General features: G+C 43.8%; 2 protein-coding genes across 4 annotated transcripts in view; one reads left to right on the top strand and one right to left on the bottom strand.

The window, feature by feature from the left end:
* The window catches only part of frmpd1b (FERM and PDZ domain containing 1b), a 31,064-nt gene extending 15,193 nt beyond the window's left edge, over window positions 1-15,871 (bottom strand). For 2 of the 3 annotated variants that reach the window (XM_030396300.1, XM_030396303.1), the window contains exons 1-4: window positions 15,679-15,871; window positions 6,370-6,520; window positions 3,306-3,416; window positions 899-1,071 (exon numbers count right to left, since the gene is read on the bottom strand). In XM_030396300.1, coding sequence (XP_030252160.1) covers window positions 899-1,071; window positions 3,306-3,412 — 280 coding nt within the window. In that variant the 5' untranslated portion in view covers window positions 3,413-3,416; window positions 6,370-6,520; window positions 15,679-15,871. Of the gene's footprint in view, window positions 1-898; window positions 1,072-3,305; window positions 3,417-6,369; window positions 6,521-14,837; window positions 15,138-15,678 lie in introns of those variants that run through there. The other variant, XM_030396302.1, reaches the window with a different exon arrangement.
* An 842-nt stretch (window positions 15,872-16,713) lies between these two features.
* tomm5 (translocase of outer mitochondrial membrane 5 homolog (yeast)) lies at window positions 16,714-17,778 on the top strand. The gene is made up of 2 exons (XM_030396367.1): window positions 16,714-16,965; window positions 17,327-17,778. Exons 1-2 carry the CDS (start codon window positions 16,845-16,847, stop codon window positions 17,359-17,361), a joined length of 156 nt encoding a protein of 51 aa, XP_030252227.1. The 5' UTR covers window positions 16,714-16,844; the 3' UTR covers window positions 17,362-17,778.
* Window positions 17,779-18,765: the final 987 nt, after the last annotated feature.

Raw genomic sequence — 18,765 nt, 5'->3', positions numbered from 1 at the left:
TACACATGCACACATTCTCTCTCTCCTGCCAGACAAGCAAACCCCTCCACCCTCCCCCGTCGAGCTTTCATGTCAACTCTGCCAATATCCTGATCTTTGCGGTATTTCATGCTGCCTCCCTTCCTCCCTCCTCTTTCTTTCTTCCTTTCTTTCTCTTTCCTTCTTCCTCATCCACCAATTTCCCTTCCACATTCAACCTCCACACCGCCAGGGCATCGCTGACTCCTCCCACACCCAATGGTGTCACCCTCCCCTCCCCGCTCCCTGCACACTTTCACACTCATTATTTTTGCTCTCTTTGGCCGTGTTTGCACTGTGGTCTTTGTCTATTCCCTGCTGGGTCTTCCTGCTGGCATCTTATCTGTCTATTAAATCTTGTCTTCTGTTGTTACCTCTCTCTCTCTCTCTCTCCCTCTCTCTCCTTCTCCATGTCTCTCTCTCTCTCTCTCTTTCTTTTTGGCAGCAGATTGCAATTACAGAGGAGGGTGGCAGGTTGGGACCCTCCTCGGAGCATTTATCAGCTTTTTTACAAGATAGATAAAAAAGTAATGAATCAGCATATCTCTCTGTCTCTCTGTCTCTCTCTCTTGCTCTACCTCTCGCTCCCTCCTATCAAAGTGGCCTAAATGAAAAGTGATTGAATTTAGAAAGGATGAGCAGGTGGCTCTGTTGTTTCTGTGGCTTATCTGGCACCATGCCTCGCAGTTTGAATGCCAGGAGAGTGTACGTGTGTGTGTGTGTGTGTGTGTGTGTGTGTGTGTTTAAATCTGTCGTGCTCAGAGCGTTGCACTGTTGCATAAAGCAGGTGGCCATTTGGAGAGGAAGCAGGACAACACAGTACACTCGTCCACCCAGACACACACGCCATAAACGACCACAACACATCACCCCCGCGTACCTGCGGCGACGTCCCTGACCAGCAGGGGTTGGTCTGTGGTGAGGGTGAAGCCATGTCCAGTGCTGCTGTCCAGGACCGGGTCCCTGGTTATCTGCAGCGTGAGCTTGGCCTGGAAGTTCTGATTGGACAGACTGTTGGAGCGCTGCGACCTGCCATCGCCGAGCAGCCGCTCTCTGTGGAGGTCAAGCAGAGTCACAGGTTAACTGATGAGAAGACTTTGTGCTTTATCAGCACGTGATGTTGACGCTTTCTGGTTCTACTATGACAAAATTATAACCCAGCAAAATATGAACAGTACACTAAACTAAGGCTTACAACATGTGCATTAAAGTGTTCATGTTAATTAGATAATAAGGTGATCAGTTTATACTGTCAAGCTAAATAATATAGATTTACAGTACTTTGCTACTTGCTGAAGTAGTTTCTAAAGTCTCCTCCCTTTTTCCTCTTGGACATCGTGCAGTGTAGTTCGCTGTAATTCCACTACTTCACTTTTTTTTCTTCTAAATGTGCAACTAATCACTGTACTTTTGTTGGACTGAATAACCTGTGGTCTTACGCTTGGAATGAGTCATGTTTGGTTTAACCTGACATTGTGAATTCTTGTGAGCTTTCTGTTTCTCTAACATATGAAAAGTTTGCATGGCATGGCAATTTCAACTCCTAGACTATGTCCTATTGATGTGCGTGTTCTTTTCTCCCCAAAGAGACTAAACGCTGTGGTCAACGAGACATAAATTCAGGGAGATCAAGGGGGAAACAGTTCACTGCTGTACACTGTCAACTTTCATCAGTTTGTAAAGGAGAAGAGAGGTTTTTGGAAAGAACAGTGTGCAGGAGCTCTCTTGTCTCTTATCTACGATAATTCCTACTTTAAACCTGTCTACATGAAACTGTGCAACTGTGACAGTGTGCATGAACCTTTACGCTCATCATGACATAATCTCACAGAATCTCTTTTTCTTTAACAAATCATTGCCCTCTTTATCACAATTTCCCCTTAGCCCAAGAAGACGTGTTCAACAGTCCAAAACTCAAAGAGATTAGGTTTATAGAGACAAAAAAAAGGAAAGCAGGATATTGTCAAATTTAACAATCTGCTACCTACAAATGGTTCTCATTTTTGCTTTAAAAGTGACTCAAATAATGGCTCTGTGATGCTGAGATTGCAATGAATGTACCCATGAATGCCTCTACCATATTTTGTGTCGCTGCATCGAGTAGATGTCAAGCTGTTTCAATGAATAAGTAAAAGCTTTAACCTGGGGGTGGCAGGAAAAGTCAGGGGATCACCCCCACAATTAAAGATTTAGCTTCTGGGAATCACGGTGATTTGTACTACATTTTATGGCGACACATCCAGTATTACGCTGAGATATTTCAGTCTAAAGCAAAGTGGTGGGCCCACCAACAAACCGACCAACACTGTCTCCACTAACATGCAAAAAACCAACAAACGCTCTGGAAATGATGCTCTGATGTGATGTTGCGATTATCTTAACGGGCCATGTAGCCATCAATGTATACATCTCCAGAAACCGTCAACTCGGGAGCCAGAGGTCGTCATGTACACTGCTACACATCCTCCGCTCAGATGCACCCTGGGAATATGTGTGTATGTTGTGTTTAAATCAAACCGTGACATCGTCTCCCTGAGGTCCTACTGTCCTGGTCAGCTGCTCATGACATTATGAGACTCTTTCCCAAGAATGACTAACAGGGAGTTTACTAGGCTTCCTCTCTGCACTGCAGAATGAGAAACCACTCAACAAGGGGATGACAGGCTCTTGAAAGCATATTTGTGGTCCCACTCTGGGGTGTGTTTGTGTGTGAGAGAGGGACAGTCAGGTTTTTGAGAATGTAGTCAGCCATGAGTTATGTGTCTGAATGTGTGGATGTGGGGAGGGGATCTGGCTAGTGTTCATAGCAGTATAAGAACCATGTCTTTCTCAGTTTTTATTGTATTTAATAATGAAATAGTATCCAATCAAAACACAACAGCTAAGACATTTTATATTAAAGATATATATATACAGTATACCACATATCCCACACTTTACCCCCAACAGGATCTGGCAGCCGGCCCAGAAGTGGACAATGTTGTTTTCTTCACTTTCGCTCCCAAACCTGATTGTTTAGGTTTTTTTCTTTTCACTATATAAGTTGTTTTATTTGTTATCGATGCAGCGGTTTGTGCGTGGGTCAGCATTTTCTGCTGCTGCGCGCTGTGTGGTGCCAACATTGTCTACTGCAAACTCAGTTGTTTTTCCCAACAACATCCACTCCATTTTCTCACTGAAAACACCCTGATCAGCTGAAGTGACCCACGGTGTGTCAGTATTCATGCGTGACAATAGAAACAATTCACCGGCTACATGTTGGGCACACTGCTTTGAAGAGGGTGTACCTGCTAAGTGACTCTCGGGTGCGACGTATTATCGTTCCCACCACCTGCTGCACCCGGCTGGCCCTCCGAGCTGGAGACCTGCTCCTACATCGCTCCTTCTCCTCCATTTATCTAAAGGGACAAAGAGAGAGAGAGGGATATGAGTCGGGGACATGATCCGAACAGGCAACACAAAAGGAAAGTTGAATGAATTTTTTGGAGGCAGAAAAGAAGTAAGAAGCCGTTCAAAGTTTAGCTCTCTCTTGTTGGGCTGCGCAGGACTGTGCTGTGACTACATTAGCATCTCGTCTGCTCTGCGTTTATATTCAGAGCGTGTCGCCTGGCTTGAATACGATGAATAATCAGATATGTGAACAGAGACCAAGAAAGGCCCAGAGAGAAAAAAGAGATGGATGGAGTGGAGTGGTGAACAACACACATATCGCAAAAAAAAAAAAAAACAGGATTCACAAAGAGCTCAACATGAATATGCTACAATCTGCATGTTTGCTTCGACTCTGCAGCAGCTGGTGCACATTCTGCTTAGCCTGCCCTTTAAACAGGGGGAGCACTCGGGACATAATGAAGAATGGAGGGCTCAGTCAAACCCCAGGGAGGCAGAGCTGGTCAGCATTGAATCCTGACCAGATCTCAAGACTTACGACTGCCCTCAACCAGGTTTTGTTTCTGTCAGCCAATCAATACGCTGGCAGTGAGCTTGTAGAGCATCTGATCATTCCTTGACAGGGTTTATTATCTTTTGCTGAAAGTATACTCTCAAATCGTGGCTATATTTTACATGTTCCGGGTACTTTTATGTAAAAGCATCAAGCAGGGATGTGTTGCAGACTAAATCAAGTTATGTTTTTGTGTTCAGTAGATATTGTTTAGATGCTGCTTGTGATACACTCCATCGGCTGCCCGTGGCTGTATCGGACTGTTTGACCCCATGAGGCAAAGAAAGGGGAGGGAAACTTTGGCAGGGACAGGAAGAATAGCGACTTTGACCCGATCAATACGGCTAACGATGATAAATGTGCACCTCCAACCGACTGATCCATACCTTAGCCTCGACAGCCGGCCGCAGAGAGCTTAGTTTGATCAGCTCTCTAAAATATGGAGGAAACTTCCACAAGCGAAGACTTTCGTGAAGATCTTACAAGAAGCAGATTTCTGGCCACCTGCCACCCTTTCATGAAGCATTTTAAAACTTTGTCCAACACAGGAGGAGGGTGAAGTCGTTACAGTGCGATTACCTCACTCCTGCGTAAGGGGGAAACAATGCAGACTGCACTGCAATCAATAGAGGATGTTAAGCAGCGCTGCTGTGAGAGAAGTTATATTCATAAGAAAGAATACATAATTAATTTGTCTTTTTTTTCAGCCTTTTGAAGCGAGCGCTGGTTGTGTAGGTCGCTGTTGACAAGCCTTCGTCAGCACTGGAGTAGTACGGCACGCAGTGTAGGTCTGTCCTTTAAGAGGATTAGAGGCCCGCGTTCTGCACGGGCCTGCACTGGTCAGGGTGTCACTTTAGCACCTCCTCGCTGATCCGGATTGAGGCAGACTGACGTAAATGAGGAGGGATGAGCGAGGCTATGTAGCAGCAAATGAGGAAGCGCTCGATCATTGAGAGGAACAGAAACTGGCACCGAACTTGCAACTGAATTGCTTCAATGCTACTGAGAATTAAAAGATGCCTTTTTATTCTGATACCTACACTTTAAATCTCTTCAGCTTCAGTGAGCCAGTCAGCCTGCATGATTGTTGTTTATATTTTTTCTTTAGTCCAACACAGCACTGCAACGATTAATCAATTGAGAGATTTTCTGCTTTTATTTTGCCTTTGTGAAAGTAAATTTAGACTCTTTGTGTTTTGTAATGTTGGTGCAATAAAAGAATCATTTGAAGATCCTACTTTGGGTTCTGGGAAAGTTACAATCTTCTGACGTTTTGTCCAATAAATATTGAATCAATAATGAAAATAATTGTTTCTGCAGCCATAGTCGAATATTGTACAGATCTTCCACAGTTGTTTCTTTTTTCTGGACAGAGACCAGAGGCCAGACAGTGAGCAGTTTCTCAAGCTGCTCCCTGGTCTTCCTGCAGCTTCTTCGTTTGACGTCATTGTACAGTAATGTGTAATGCAATTTTCTTTTTGTTGAAACTGATTTGAGAAGACGTTACTCACACCTTCAACCTGCAGTCAGTCTCATGGAACCACTTCAAATTGGTCTTAGTTTAGGAGCTACCGTGAAGATTTTGTCTTTAAAAAGGGTGTAAATAAAGTTTCCAAAATCAATTTGGTGTCTCGTGGCTTCCAGAAACTTATGGAGCCATGTGATGTTTTTTCTTTTAAAAAAAAGCGAGTCCTCATCTCCTTCAGTTGGTGAGGAGAATGCTGTTTTGCTGTGAAGCTTCAGAAATGTTTTGTGAAGTGCGAAACTTCACAAGACTTTCCATCAGCATGAGCGTGAGTAGATGATCACTATCGATACTGGTAAGAAACATTTTTTAACAATAAACAGTGTTGTAAAGATCAGGACGCTGGTGTTGAATGTGCTGGTATCCATGTGTGCATGTGATGTAGTGCTGCAATCAGCGCTGAGTCAGGTGGTATTTTTTGCTGTCATTCTCCTTCTTCCTCTCTCTTCTGTCTTTTATTTTCTCCTCTCACTCTCTCTCTCTCTCTCTCAACCTCACTGTCCTTGCCGAGTCAGGTAGTCATCTCAGATGACAGTCTCTCTGGGCGGCAGCAGCCATTTTTATATACATGCACATCCTCAGCACTTGATCAAGGGGTTTACTATCCTCCCTCTTCACACCTTTGTGTCCTTACCATAGCAGAATCGTTAAGCAGGTGTGAGGGCAAATGTGCTTAGAGTGTATTCCTGTGCATGGTTTAATCCTAACTAAACAGTCTATTTTAGAAACAATGCACCAAATTACATGAAGCTTCTGGTGAAGGCAGAGAAAGATCCAACATGCTCTCAGTCCTCACATTCAGAGGCTCCAATCTCGTCCGCTTATTTTAAGACGGCAGCACAATGTCCCATTTTTAACTAAAGACTGCGAGAGTGTGACTCACCGTGATGTGGCTTGTCTCTTCAGGACTCCAGAACACAAATACCCTCTCGCCCTCTGAGACATCAGCTCCGCAGCCCCTCCAGGATTGGCTGAAAAGAGGTGGAGGGGGGTCCTTGTGATCATCAGGGCCAATCCCAATCTGGTGCGGCCACCTGTGCAGAGCAGAGGAGGGTGACCTGTCAAATCCCATAAACAAGACGCATAACCACACGACGAGTGTATAATTAGACCGGAGCGTGAAACGGCCGGTTAAGAGGTCTGAGTGAGTTGGATCAGCGGCATCTGCGTTGGATTTTTCAACCTATTTGGAAGCAACTGCTCCAGCTGTTGATGTTTTCAGAGTGAACACGCAAGTATGTCAAGCGAAGCAGATGTGAGTCCAAACCAGTTATGTGGTTGTGGTTTTTCCAAGAGGCCCCTCCTCTGGTCCCCAAGGCACTCTCTCCCTTTTCTCTCTCTCCTTTTCTCTTGCAGCCCTCAAAAGCACATGTAGCGACGAGGCACTCCATCTCCGTCTGGTTGTCTGAATTAAAATTTCATACCGCCCAGTTCAGTTAACAGTTCATACTGGGCGCGCTCTAAAAGCAAAGAGGACAGCCTGTGAATCCTGATGTGGCGGAGAGTGGAACCGCTGCCAGGCAGACAGACATCTTGGCCAACAAACAAAGAGGACGAGTCTTTCATACGAGCATCAGGGGCAGATATGGCTGAAACCTTAGCCGGCCTCTGGTTTCGGGGAGAAAAACACACTTTGCTGTGAAAAGCCTGGCGGTTGAATCGGGAGAGACACTGAATAAACATTCTTGATCTCAACTAAGGAAACCGCCTCATTTTGCACTTGAATGTTGATCTGTCAAGTAAACTCTCGCTCCTTTCATCGACAAGAGGGAGCAGAAATCAAGGAATCGGTGGTCCCATCTGTGCAGCTCCTCCATCAGGCCCTGTGTCCCGCACACAGAGCTCTTTCACAAGGCCCATGTGTCCCAGTAGAAAGCCGGCAGAAGACCTAGACCCACACAGACTGCAGGGCACATGAATAATGCATGGGGCTAATGCAGCTAGCTAGGCCTCCCAACGCCTCCTTCTGCCACTTTGCCAAGAAGAGGAGCGGCGCGCAGGGGAGGAGAGAGAGAGAGACGAATTGGGGTTGCAGGGGGTGAGGAAGGGTGGGAGAGGGGAGGGGGGCTCTAAAGGGGCTGAGAAAAGGGGAAGGAGAATTGGTCAGGGCAAAGAAAGGAGAGAAAGGACAGGATATTGGAGGGGGGAGGAGAGGGGAGAATTTTAAAGAGGGTGAAGAGGGCAAAGGAACGAGAGCTGCAGGAGGAGAAAGGAAAGAACAAAAGTATCTACAGTGGGACGTAAAAGGAGTCTGAGAAAAGGTTGATCAATGCAGTGTTTCTCCGCCGACTGAGAGCAAACAAAGCCACACAGCAGACAGTGATGAATGTTGGTCTGTAGCAGACCTGTAGGATTGTTTTTATTCTCTCGCCACTACAGCGCTGGTGTCTCAAATGAAGAGATGGCTCCCTCCCTCTAATGATGTGACAGCATTTTCATTTGATCCAAGACAGTAAAGCCTGCTGCTGCAAGCTCCTGATGAGTCTGCTCCTAATCTGGTTCTGAATCAATAGTAATCGTGAATCCAGTCCTGCACTGTCGTGTCCTTTAAGTCCCTGAGCTGCCCTCACACACACACAGCTCATCAGCAGGCCTCGTAGGCTTTCTCCTCTTTCCTCCTTTCACCTTCTCATCCTCAAATCTTCCCCGCTACACGGAGAACATTTGTAGGAATGTCTGTCTCAATCCGTCTGTTTCGACGTCTCACTTCTCTGAGACAATACCCCCCACCCCCCTTTCTCTATCTGTCTGCTCATTTTCCCACACAATGTCTCTCTGTCTTGGACAAAACAGTCAGTTATTCAATCCTGTCGCCCGCATTGAGCACACATGCAGTTCATAGATGCACTCCTCTCTCTCCTCAGGGGTTCAGAGGTGCCACTGGCAACCGGCAGCTTCTGTGCAGCCAGCTGGAGAGAGAACAGACCAATTAGCACTGCTGGGCCAGACCGGGCCGCAGCAGGTCACACCAACCTGGACGAGGCTCGGCGGAGCTGCATTAGGACATGAAGTGGTCGGATGAAAATGTGTAGATACAGCTGCTGTTCTGCTATAATCCGAGCTAATGGATGTGACAATCTGACTGACAGGGTGAATTTCTCTGTAGCATGCTTAAATTCATGTCAATCAGCTGTTCGCACCAATAGATGACTGGAATCGGGCGCAGAGTTGATGCAGCTACACACGCATATCTCACAGGCTTTAATATGATAAACAAATGGAGCGTTACACAATTGGTAACCAGACTCTAGCAGAAGCCTTACTCACTGACTGAACAACAGCTTTTATTTAGAAAGGACCAGTTGGTCGCTATTGACATCTTGTTCCCAATCTGTCCTCAACACACACACACACACACACACACACACACACACAAAGAGAATCACAACAATCAAATCATCACACATGCACTCCCCTCCAGCCGAATACGACGTATCGGACACAGCTGCATCACATGAGGTGCAGCGTAGCAGCAGCAGAACGGGTCGGTTCAGCAACTCGACAATTCATTTTGTCTCACAGTCACTGCCAACAAAGTTTTGGACACAGAGCTCAGCAAACATTCAGTCCAACAGTCCAGCAGCAGACTTGGCAGAAAAACATTGTGTTTGCGTAAATATCTGGATGACTTGACGTGAGAGTGATTTAGGTTTTTGTTTGTGAGGCAGCTGGATCGCTTCAGATTTCACAAAGGCAGAGTTGTAAATGTGAGGAAGTAGAGCAGACATGAAGTGCGCCAAAGATTCTTTTTCGTCTTGCAAAAGACTGATGATTATGATTAGGGGTGCAACGGTATGAGATTTTCACGGTATGATAACCATCTCAGAAAATATCACAGTTTCATGGTTTCATAAGGTACTTCACAATTATCATAATTATTATTTAAAGTTACAGCGACCCTCAATGGAATGAAAACAGAAGAGTTTCTTGGTTGAACAGACATTAAACTTGACATAAGCTTGAATTACTATTCTTTGAAATAACAAACGGCTACGGTAGAATTCAATATTGTATGTAAGTAAATGTACACACTATGATAATTGTCAAATTTCATATCACGTTATACCTTGAAAACAGTATATCGATGCAACCGTACAGATGATACAATGACACACTATGTTTTTAATTCAGGGGTTGACCTTCATCAGAAATGACAGTACAATTACGTTAATCTATTATTCCCATCTAAAATTAGAGAAACATTTACAGTTAATGGTAAGGGAGGTAACAAACGGCAACTTAAAGCAGCTGCAAGGAACTGTCATTTGTGATAAATCTGGCGGCCCCTGTGGTGAAAAGCGGTACGTGCACCACCACCCTGTATCAGTAAGATGTTGCTAACGAGTGAATGAAATACACAACTTATTTTAAGTATAATTTTACCTCTTCAAGCTGTTTGCAGAATGCATAGCGATGAGGTAATATATCTTTTTTGTGGCATCTTTTCATGAAAAATTGATAACTGTAATATGATGATGGTGAAACAAATGAAACTTTATTTTAGTGCTGATCATACACCTAGGTTACATGTAACACATTTATGCTCAACGTCAGATACGCGTACGGATATGGAAGGAGCCTTCTGTCCATACTCTGCATTCATTTGTTCGTATTTCTGCAGGTTCTCCGAAAGTTTACGGATACGTTGACAACAGAGCAACACGACTACAGGAGGAGAAGAAGAAGTTTTAAAAACGGCAGAACTTTTTGAAGAGAGGTTATGTGAGTTGGTCAGAAGTTCCAAGATGTTACTGCGCCAGGGCACAGAGACAAACGATTACTGCAAGAACTGGGAGGAGGTTGGACAGGAATTAAAAGCAAGTTCGGAAGTGGCTAAACTGGAGGTCCATACGAGACTGATCTGACCCTGAGCAGTGTCCTCTGGTGGTGGTACTGTTTAACATCCATGCCAACATGAAGGACGCAATACTGTTTGAAACAGACGTGTCTATTTTCTTAAGTAAAGGGAGTAAAAATTAGCCTTAAGCCTACAGCATCAGTTAGTTAAATAATGTTGTTGTGCTAAAGCTAAGTTTTCAATGTTCACAGTAATGTTATGTCCTCAAAACAATAGGGAAACAGTATGATACAGCTCTGAAGCAGGGCCAACATGCCAAACTGTTCTGTTGCTGTTGGGTAATACAGAAGTACCCACTGCAGTGCCACCAGCCCACAGTGAAGCTTCTTTTCTCAGGCTGTTAAACTCAATTCATCCGCAGCACCACACAACAAATAACTGTCTCTTCTTGCTAAAGGTCTGGTTGCTTATGTGGGTCATGTGGAGGCATCAGTATTACACTGAGACTGTTTCATAACCAGTTAAAAGTTCTTTTAGTGGTTTAAACACAATTACACTCAGATACTTTTCTATGCTGACAATTTCTTGATCTCATTACACTGAAGTTACTGTGAAACTTGTGATTAAATGTGCTAAAATTAGACTTTTGTTTCACGACTGACTGACAAAGCTCCTCAGGGAATTGAACGGTACCTTATCATAAAACCCTATTTGAATGGATGATTTCTTTCTGCTGAGAGGATCAATATGTGGAGCTCAAAATGGATCATTGCTGAAATAAACTCGAGTTAAAACTGTGTTTTTGAAGAGGGATCAGTCATGTAGTCGTGAATGATTGGGTGCTCTTCAGTAAGTTGTTTCATGCTATGTTTAGCCACAGTAGCAGCACGACTGTGCGGACAGCATGGTCTGTCACTTCTTCCAGACTGAAACATCTCAACAACAATTGGATGGATTGTCACGCAATTAGTTAATCACTGTTGTTTGTTTTCCTCCAGGAAATTCCTTTTGTGTCTGTGGCAACTGTCAGACCAATGCAACAACAAAAGATATCGCAGTTAGAAACAGACATCAGACAGCATGTGCTCCACCACAACATTACCAACCATCACTAAATCAAGTAGAGAGAAAGCAAGTGATGCATTGCCCAAGAATTTATGATGAACAGATCATTGCATGACCTTTGACTTAATCCTTGTGGCTCTAGTCACCGCAGAAAGGTTGAGTTACATTGTTGAGGCTTGCTCCTCACTATATAGTACTCACACATTCATGGTCCCCAGAGGGTGAAGCCTAATAACTTTGGTGTTCAGCAACTCGCTAAGATATTCACGTATCCAGTAAGATATCTCTTTCACGGTTCCCAGAGGATAATCCTAATGACGTTAGTGATCCTCTGACTATACCTCCACTGCTCCAACAACAGGTTGAGATTCTGTTTTCAGTGACATATCTCACCTATCGAATAAAATGCCACGAAATATAGATATACTCATTCATGTCTTTCTTAGGATAAATTGCTAACATCTGTTTATCCCTTAACTTTTCATCTAGCATCATCATCAGGGCAAAACATGTTGTCCGTAACTTTGATTTCTGACTCAATACACGGAGAACTAGTTCTATTACTAGTACTTTATGTTTACTACTAATAAGCAAACGAAGCAAAGCAAAACCAAGAAACAGGCATCAGAATGTTAGCATTACCATTGTGAGCACGTTAGCATGCTGATGTTAGCATTCAGCAAGTACAGCCTCAAGTACAGCCTCACAGAGTTGCTAGCATGACTGAAGACTCTTCGTCATGTTATGGTAAGGAAGTTTTTTAACTGCGTTTTGTATTGTCTGTATACGTATGTTGGAAACAATAGGCTTTAAACTGTATGCTATGGGGTGTGGCATTGGTCCATGCTAGGCTATGGGTTCCAGGCACAATACGCAATATCTGCTACTAGGACTCTCTTATTCAAACAACAACACGAGACATGCATTGTTGTCTTCATTATCAAACAACCACCAATTCTGATGAAAATAAATAATCGTGACCCTTCACAAGTGAGCACACAAACAACACTAAACAACAGAGTGGCTTCATCGACTTCCTACCTCATTCTCTGACGCATCATCCAGCTATAGCTAAGACAGTTAAAGGGGCTATGACACCATTGACAGGCGACCAGATAAAACGCTCTGCTGTTGTCATGGTTTTGCTTTTTGGTTAGTTATTTCCTGTTCTATTTTGTAGTTATATCCTCTTGTGTCTCACTCTCTACTTCCTGCTCACCTGTGTTCCCAGTGTTCCGTTTCCCTCCTGAGTTCCTGTGATCCTCCGCAGCCTGACTCCCTCCCCCACACCTGTCTCACATCAGCCTGATTAGCACTGCCCCATTCCCAGTGTCTCTCCACCTGCACCTCACTCCCTTTGTTAGTTTAGTTTGTATTTAAGCCTGTGTTGTTCCTTCAACTCTTTGTTGCTTCGCGCCTGTTCCCCCGGTCCTCGTGTGTTCCCTGTGTTCCTCATTTGTTCCTTGTGGTTTTTTCTGGTTTGTCCTCGGTTTTTGTGTTACTTATTTTCCTCAGCCTGCCTTTTTATCGCCAGTTTTTTGTCTCCGGCCATTTTGTTGTTCACACTTTTGTATTTTTGATTTGTGAACATCAGCTTATTGACGCTCGCTTTTTGTTTTCGACATGCCTGCCTCTGTGCGTCTGCTTTAGGTGCTCACCATTTTGCTCCTGTGTGTTACCTCAAATGAAAATTAAAGACTTCTCTGGGTTCGAACATCGTTGTAAACATCTGGGATAAATGTAAGTACACAGCTCAACAAAAGTCCCTTTAACGTGAAAATCTAAAATATTACGCCACCAAAGTTCTGAAAGAAAAACACAGTTCTACAGTCAGCTGTCACGCAGCAGCTGGGAGGCTTGTTCAAGTCACTGTTGCTTGCTGTGTTTTGCCAGTTATTTCCCTGTTACTTGTCTTCCAGACGTAATCACATCTCCTGTTTTTTCATTCAGCCTGTCAGCTCATTCCATTAGCATTATGAAGACAGGGCTCACCGTGCACCGCTCATTTCATTTCCCCCTTTGATCAGCGACCTGGCGAGGCCTGAGTTCCCCAGTGCACTATTAAATAATGGATCTTTTTGAAGATTAATAGTGCGCTGCATTGTGTTACAGATCTCTATTGACGGTTCTGATGGTTCCGGAGCGAGACAGACAGACGGACGGCGAGAAACACACACACACACACACACACACACACAGAGGGGGGAAGATCTTGATGTCTGAGGAAGGTCTTTGGATGTTAGACGATGATAGATGTTACAAGTCTGGAGGACTGTCTGCCTCTTTTTCTTCTGTCGCCGCCGGAGCCAATTTCCTTCAACTCCCTCATACTTCAAAATTGGAGCTTATCTTTAGGTAAAAGTAATATGAGGGATGCCAGTAAGTCAGGAGCTACAATAGGCCTGTGGGCTCTGGAGTAACACTTACATACAGCTTCAGGAGGGCTTTAATATTTCATACAACAGCAGAGAATAGACGAGGATAGACCTGGTTGTTCAGAGCTGATGATTTACTCCGGCTTTATGATTTCCGTAACCCTTAATGTTTCACTTCACGTTCATAAATAGAGTTGGCCTACATTATGGCGCCACTGCCAGTCAATTCTGCCATCACCATGGAGCTGTCACATCAATGAGGTCACGTCTCCTTTTTTCCCCTCTGCACGAGGAACACTGGCACAGTTTGAAGGAGAAAAAAGACGTTTACAGTCCAAGCCTTTATTCCAATATCCGTCTATCCATCCACCACCGCTATCACAAACCAGTGTAACCTCTGACCTTTGAATTAATAGAAGTCATTTACACAGAAAGACCAATATTAATTGATCGACATTCCACCACAGCTCCAGTTATCGATCAACCTAATGATCAGCCGGTCAAGGCATCGGGGCCGGTCAAGGCATCGGGGCCGGCTCGGCGAACACCAGCCCCAGCAACCCAGCGTGCCCTGGAGACATGGAGCTAAGACTTAGAGAGGAGGAGAGGGGGAGAGGATGGCTGGCTGGCTGGCTGCAGTAAGTGGGACAGAGGAGCATTCAGCGGGGCAGATCGAGGCTAATGCAGCCAGGCATCAAGTCTCTCCTGATGTGCAAGCTCTGCCCGTCGTGTTTCTCCTCTGGCAGACTGACCTCGGGAGCAGCGTCTCCCATCACATGTTGTAGCACACATCCCTGAGTCACAGCACAAAGCCTGCAGCGGTGGCACGGTGCAAAAAAAACCAAGAAGAAATACTGAGCACCATCCACACCACACGATCCAAACCCATTCATGAGGAGTGTTTGTGTATTTGTGTGTGTGTGTTTTCCCAGCAGCTGCAGATGATGATGCTGTTTAGAAAATAAAGATGCTGAATGACCATCTTAAGCGGCGTCCCTGTGAGCATAGTGAAGGCTCAATCAGCGGTCATATTAAATCATGTCATGCATTAAATGAAGGCCCCAGAACAGCAAAACGCATTGTTCCGGTCTAGTTGTGTTGCGCTTGTCATACCTGGCACGGCACGGGAGAGCACATAGGGAAGAAGAAGAAGAAGAAGAAGAAGAAGAAGAAGAAGAAGACGGCTGCTTCTGGCCAAAGGATATAAGCAGGGAGAGAAAAAAAGCAGGAGAGGCGGCTGTCCCGGAGTGGCTGCACATCGCCTACGCCCATTCACAATGTGCGTGTTTTACTACCCAGACTGCTGGCATCCCCCCCTGATCCGTCAGGATTTAGCCCGTTCATTTTCAATCTGTAGCCTGTGTGACGGCGGGTTTCACTGCGCATACGGCAGCGTGGATCTCCACTATCACTGCGTAACACATGTGTTCAGTCGTGCAACCAAAAAAAAAACAAAAAAAAAAACACCACTGTTATTCTGTGTAGTAGCAAATTCATATAAACCCATCACTTCATTGAGGTTTGTGAGAATAAAACCAACCACGCATCGACCGTGTCCATCGCGCATAAATGGTTTATAAAATAATCAATATTTATCATCGCACTGACCAGACTGTAACTTTGATTTGTGGTCGCAGCCGTGCCCGTCAAAGGGGGGCTTAACAAAGAAAGAGGGAGAAGAGGAAAAAAAAAAAAAAAAGGTCAGTCTTTTGTTGCTTCCTTCATAATTGTAATCGGATTTAAAATCTCTACACCGCCTCCCTCACACGGCGACACGAGTGTCGCCCGCAGGCGTTGAGAAAAACGACCATCGGGTGAATTATTCATCTCGATGGGGGTAAATATCGGCACAAATGGCAGGAGAGGGATGCAAGGTGCAGGCGCCCTCCGTCACACAGCCGGGCGCTCCTCCATCATCAGACAACAACACCGGGAAATACCGAGAAAAACTCACCTCGTGGTCTTTGCGCAGGAGATACAGACGGGACCGGGAGTCTGGGAGGGTTGTCCCCCGAAAGGATCAGTGATGCGGAGAAGCCGAGAGGAGACGATTTGTTACTCTGAAATATCCGCGGCGTCCTCCCGGGCCGGATGGAGATGGTGATGTGGTGTGTATGTGTGTGTGTGTGTGTGGAGGGGGGGGGGGGGGGGGGGGGTTGGCTATATGCTGGATGCTGTCATCGTACCGGGACTGCTCTCTGCTGCCTAATCCTCGGCCCTGAGCTCAGAAATAACCCACCCCCTCCCTCTGCTCGTCTCTCTCTTTCCTCCCTGCCTCCTCATCTGTCTGCCCGGAGGACCCCCACCCCTCCTCCGCAAGGTCAGCTCGATCCACTGAGGCACATCCAAGAATAACATAATAATAATAATAATAATAATAATAATAATAATAATAATAATAATAACAATACAATTATTGTTTACATTTCATTCTAGTTTTTGTCAGCCAACTAAATTAAAATGTGTTGTATGCCTGTATCCATCTTGATTAATGTTTGATGAAATTGAAATAAATCTAATGTATATCTCTCTCTATAAAGGCCAATCATTTAATTCCTAATGAAGTGAGATGTGTTGTGCCATCTTACACCGGTTTATCACCTCCATTCAATAAAGACCATAACTCCAAAAAACAAATAGTCCACAAGCAGGGCTGAATTATGTGTACATGGGAGGCAATGGGACAAAATGTAAATGACTCAGGACAATAACAGTCACAATTCCACTGAAAAGTAATACAGAGACATTGTGAAAATTATTTCATATTAGTTTGATATCTTTTTTTGGATGTTTTCCAATGATTTTTCTGTCTTTTTTAAAGTGACAGGTTTTGAGTGTGCTCTTTTAAAACATAATAATGTAAAAAAAAAAATTCATTTGTTGCAAATTAACAACATAAAAAGTTTTAACAACCTCACCTAAATATGTGGTGTAAAATAGAACGCCTCCAGTGACACACGTCTGGTGTCTTCGTGCGGTTTGTCCCTCCGTTCTCGCCGTCGTTTGTCGTCACTTCCGCTTTACGTATTTCCGGGTTTGATTATTTCCATCCATGCTCCCTATACGGTGAATTTTCATCACGAAAGCCAGACTGAAGAAGCCAGTAAAACCACAGCAAACATGTTCAAACTGGAAGGACTGGGACCTAAAATGGATCCGGAGGAGATGAAGAAGAAGATGCGTCAAGACGTCATCTCGTCATTACGGAACTTTCTTCTTTACGTCGCCCTTCTCAGAGCCAGTGAGTACAGGCAGAGGACATTGACATTTAGCTAAATACTAATAATCCTGACACGTTGAACAGTGATTAAACAGCTATGCTAGAGGTTTGTTAGTTTTCCCTGATGTATGCTAATACACTAAAAGAAACACAAATATATGAATATGTAGGTTTTTCTCTTTCGTAAATGGTCATGATATTTCTTATAGCGTGGTACCAACATCACATAAGCATTAGCTATCTTGTGCTAATCCCAGAGAACATATAAACACCCTTAAAGTCATTGTACCAAATCTAATTGCACAAACACTAAGACTGTTACGGACAATCTCTCCTCACGTTCATTACAGAAACTAATCGTCTGTGTCTTTTGTGTTCACAGCTCCATATGTGTTAAAGAAGCTGGACAGCATATGAGTGGAGCAGCTGCAATCTTCTTCCTCCATCCACTGAGAGATTACTGCATCAGAGACACAATGGACCATCATCAGCAGGCAGCCTGGGCCACCACAGCAAAATCCTGATGAAGACGACCGCTGTCTGTCCACCACTACACACCTGAGGAAATGCCCTGCTCTCACTTTTAGTCTCAGTCTTTGTTGTTCATTTTGAGTCTGTTTCTCTTGGTAAACATATTGTGATAATTTTTTGAAAGCAGAGTTTGATAGTCTGTGTGCCTGCTGTATAGATGTTGATTTTGTTGGCTGGACACATGAATGGACATTATTAAATTTTACAGTGGTGCACCAAAATGTAATCTTCAAGGCAAACTTATTTCATCCATTTTTGTCATCATGAAGTCACTGATAATAAAAATAGAAAACAAGAAACCAATGGGAAGTTTCTCACTGTCTGTGTTTGAACTTAATTAACAGCAGCAGCAGCTTCATTTATTGTTTTTTTACATCGTCACTACAGCTGTCTGTGCTTCAACTTTAAGACTGCGGAGTCTTGATGCTTATTAATAGTGTTGGCCACAGTGCTCAAATATACAGTAAGGTTTATTTAATGTGTCTATGATGTACATTTATCAGAGAAGTAGTAGTTAAGAGTTTCTCCCTGTTATGTACTCCAGTGATGGCAGCTGATGGTCATGAGTATAAAGCACTAACCCATCAACTGGCAAGCTATCAGCTCAGAACACAAATACATTTAATTGGCACTCTTTAAAATCACATAGACACTGTTAAATGTAAATTTTCAAATCAAGGTCTGCGAAAACATTACTTGGTGGTGGCCGGCGTCATCTTTTAAGCTGTAGTGTGCTGATGCCAATAGACTTCTGGCTACAGTTCCTACAATGTGGATAATGTGAAAAATATTCATAAATAATAAGTGAGAAAAAAACCTTACTCCTACTCCTACCACAACCTCAACAGTAGACACTGAAAACATGTACATATAATGGTGACGACTGATAAAGACAGAAAAGAAAAGAGAATTAACAAACTGTTGTAGCAACAACAATATGGGCGATGAAAAAAGAACAGAACTACAAACAGACAGAAAACCGTTTTATTTGTTATATTCCCATATTATTTTATTCTATGTACATTGTTATTCTTTTTGGCACTCATGTCAGCATTTAGTCACTTATACACTTTGCACCTATGTACTTTTTTTATGTTATATTATGTGTTTGTATTTTATTGTCATGTTACTGTAATTTTGATTTTTCCTCGGAATTAATTCAGTTCTATCTTTTATCTTCACTCCTCAAAATGTGTTAAGGATCATTTTAGTGTATCACTTGACTGTTTACTCTGCAACATATCAGAATTTTTATTTTGTGTTTTCTGAATATCTTTGGTTCCCAAAAGC

The sequence above is a fragment of the Sparus aurata genome, chromosome 18 (genome assembly GCF_900880675.1).
Source record: "Sparus aurata chromosome 18, fSpaAur1.1, whole genome shotgun sequence".
Lineage (NCBI taxonomy): Eukaryota > Metazoa > Chordata > Actinopteri > Spariformes > Sparidae > Sparus > Sparus aurata.
This window is presented reverse-complemented; position numbering and strand designations above follow the sequence as displayed.

What these genes read in the sequence shown, in the direction of transcription:
- tomm5 (XM_030396367.1), top strand. Translation starts at nt 16,845, where the DNA reads ATGTTCAAACTGGAAGGACTGGGACCTAAAATGGATCCGGAGGAGATG. An exon ending in CGTCGCCCTTCTCAGAGCCA is followed by an intron (nt 16,966 to 17,326) that starts GTGAGTACAGGC and finishes TTGTGTTCACAG; the next exon opens with CTCCATATGTGTTAAAGAAG.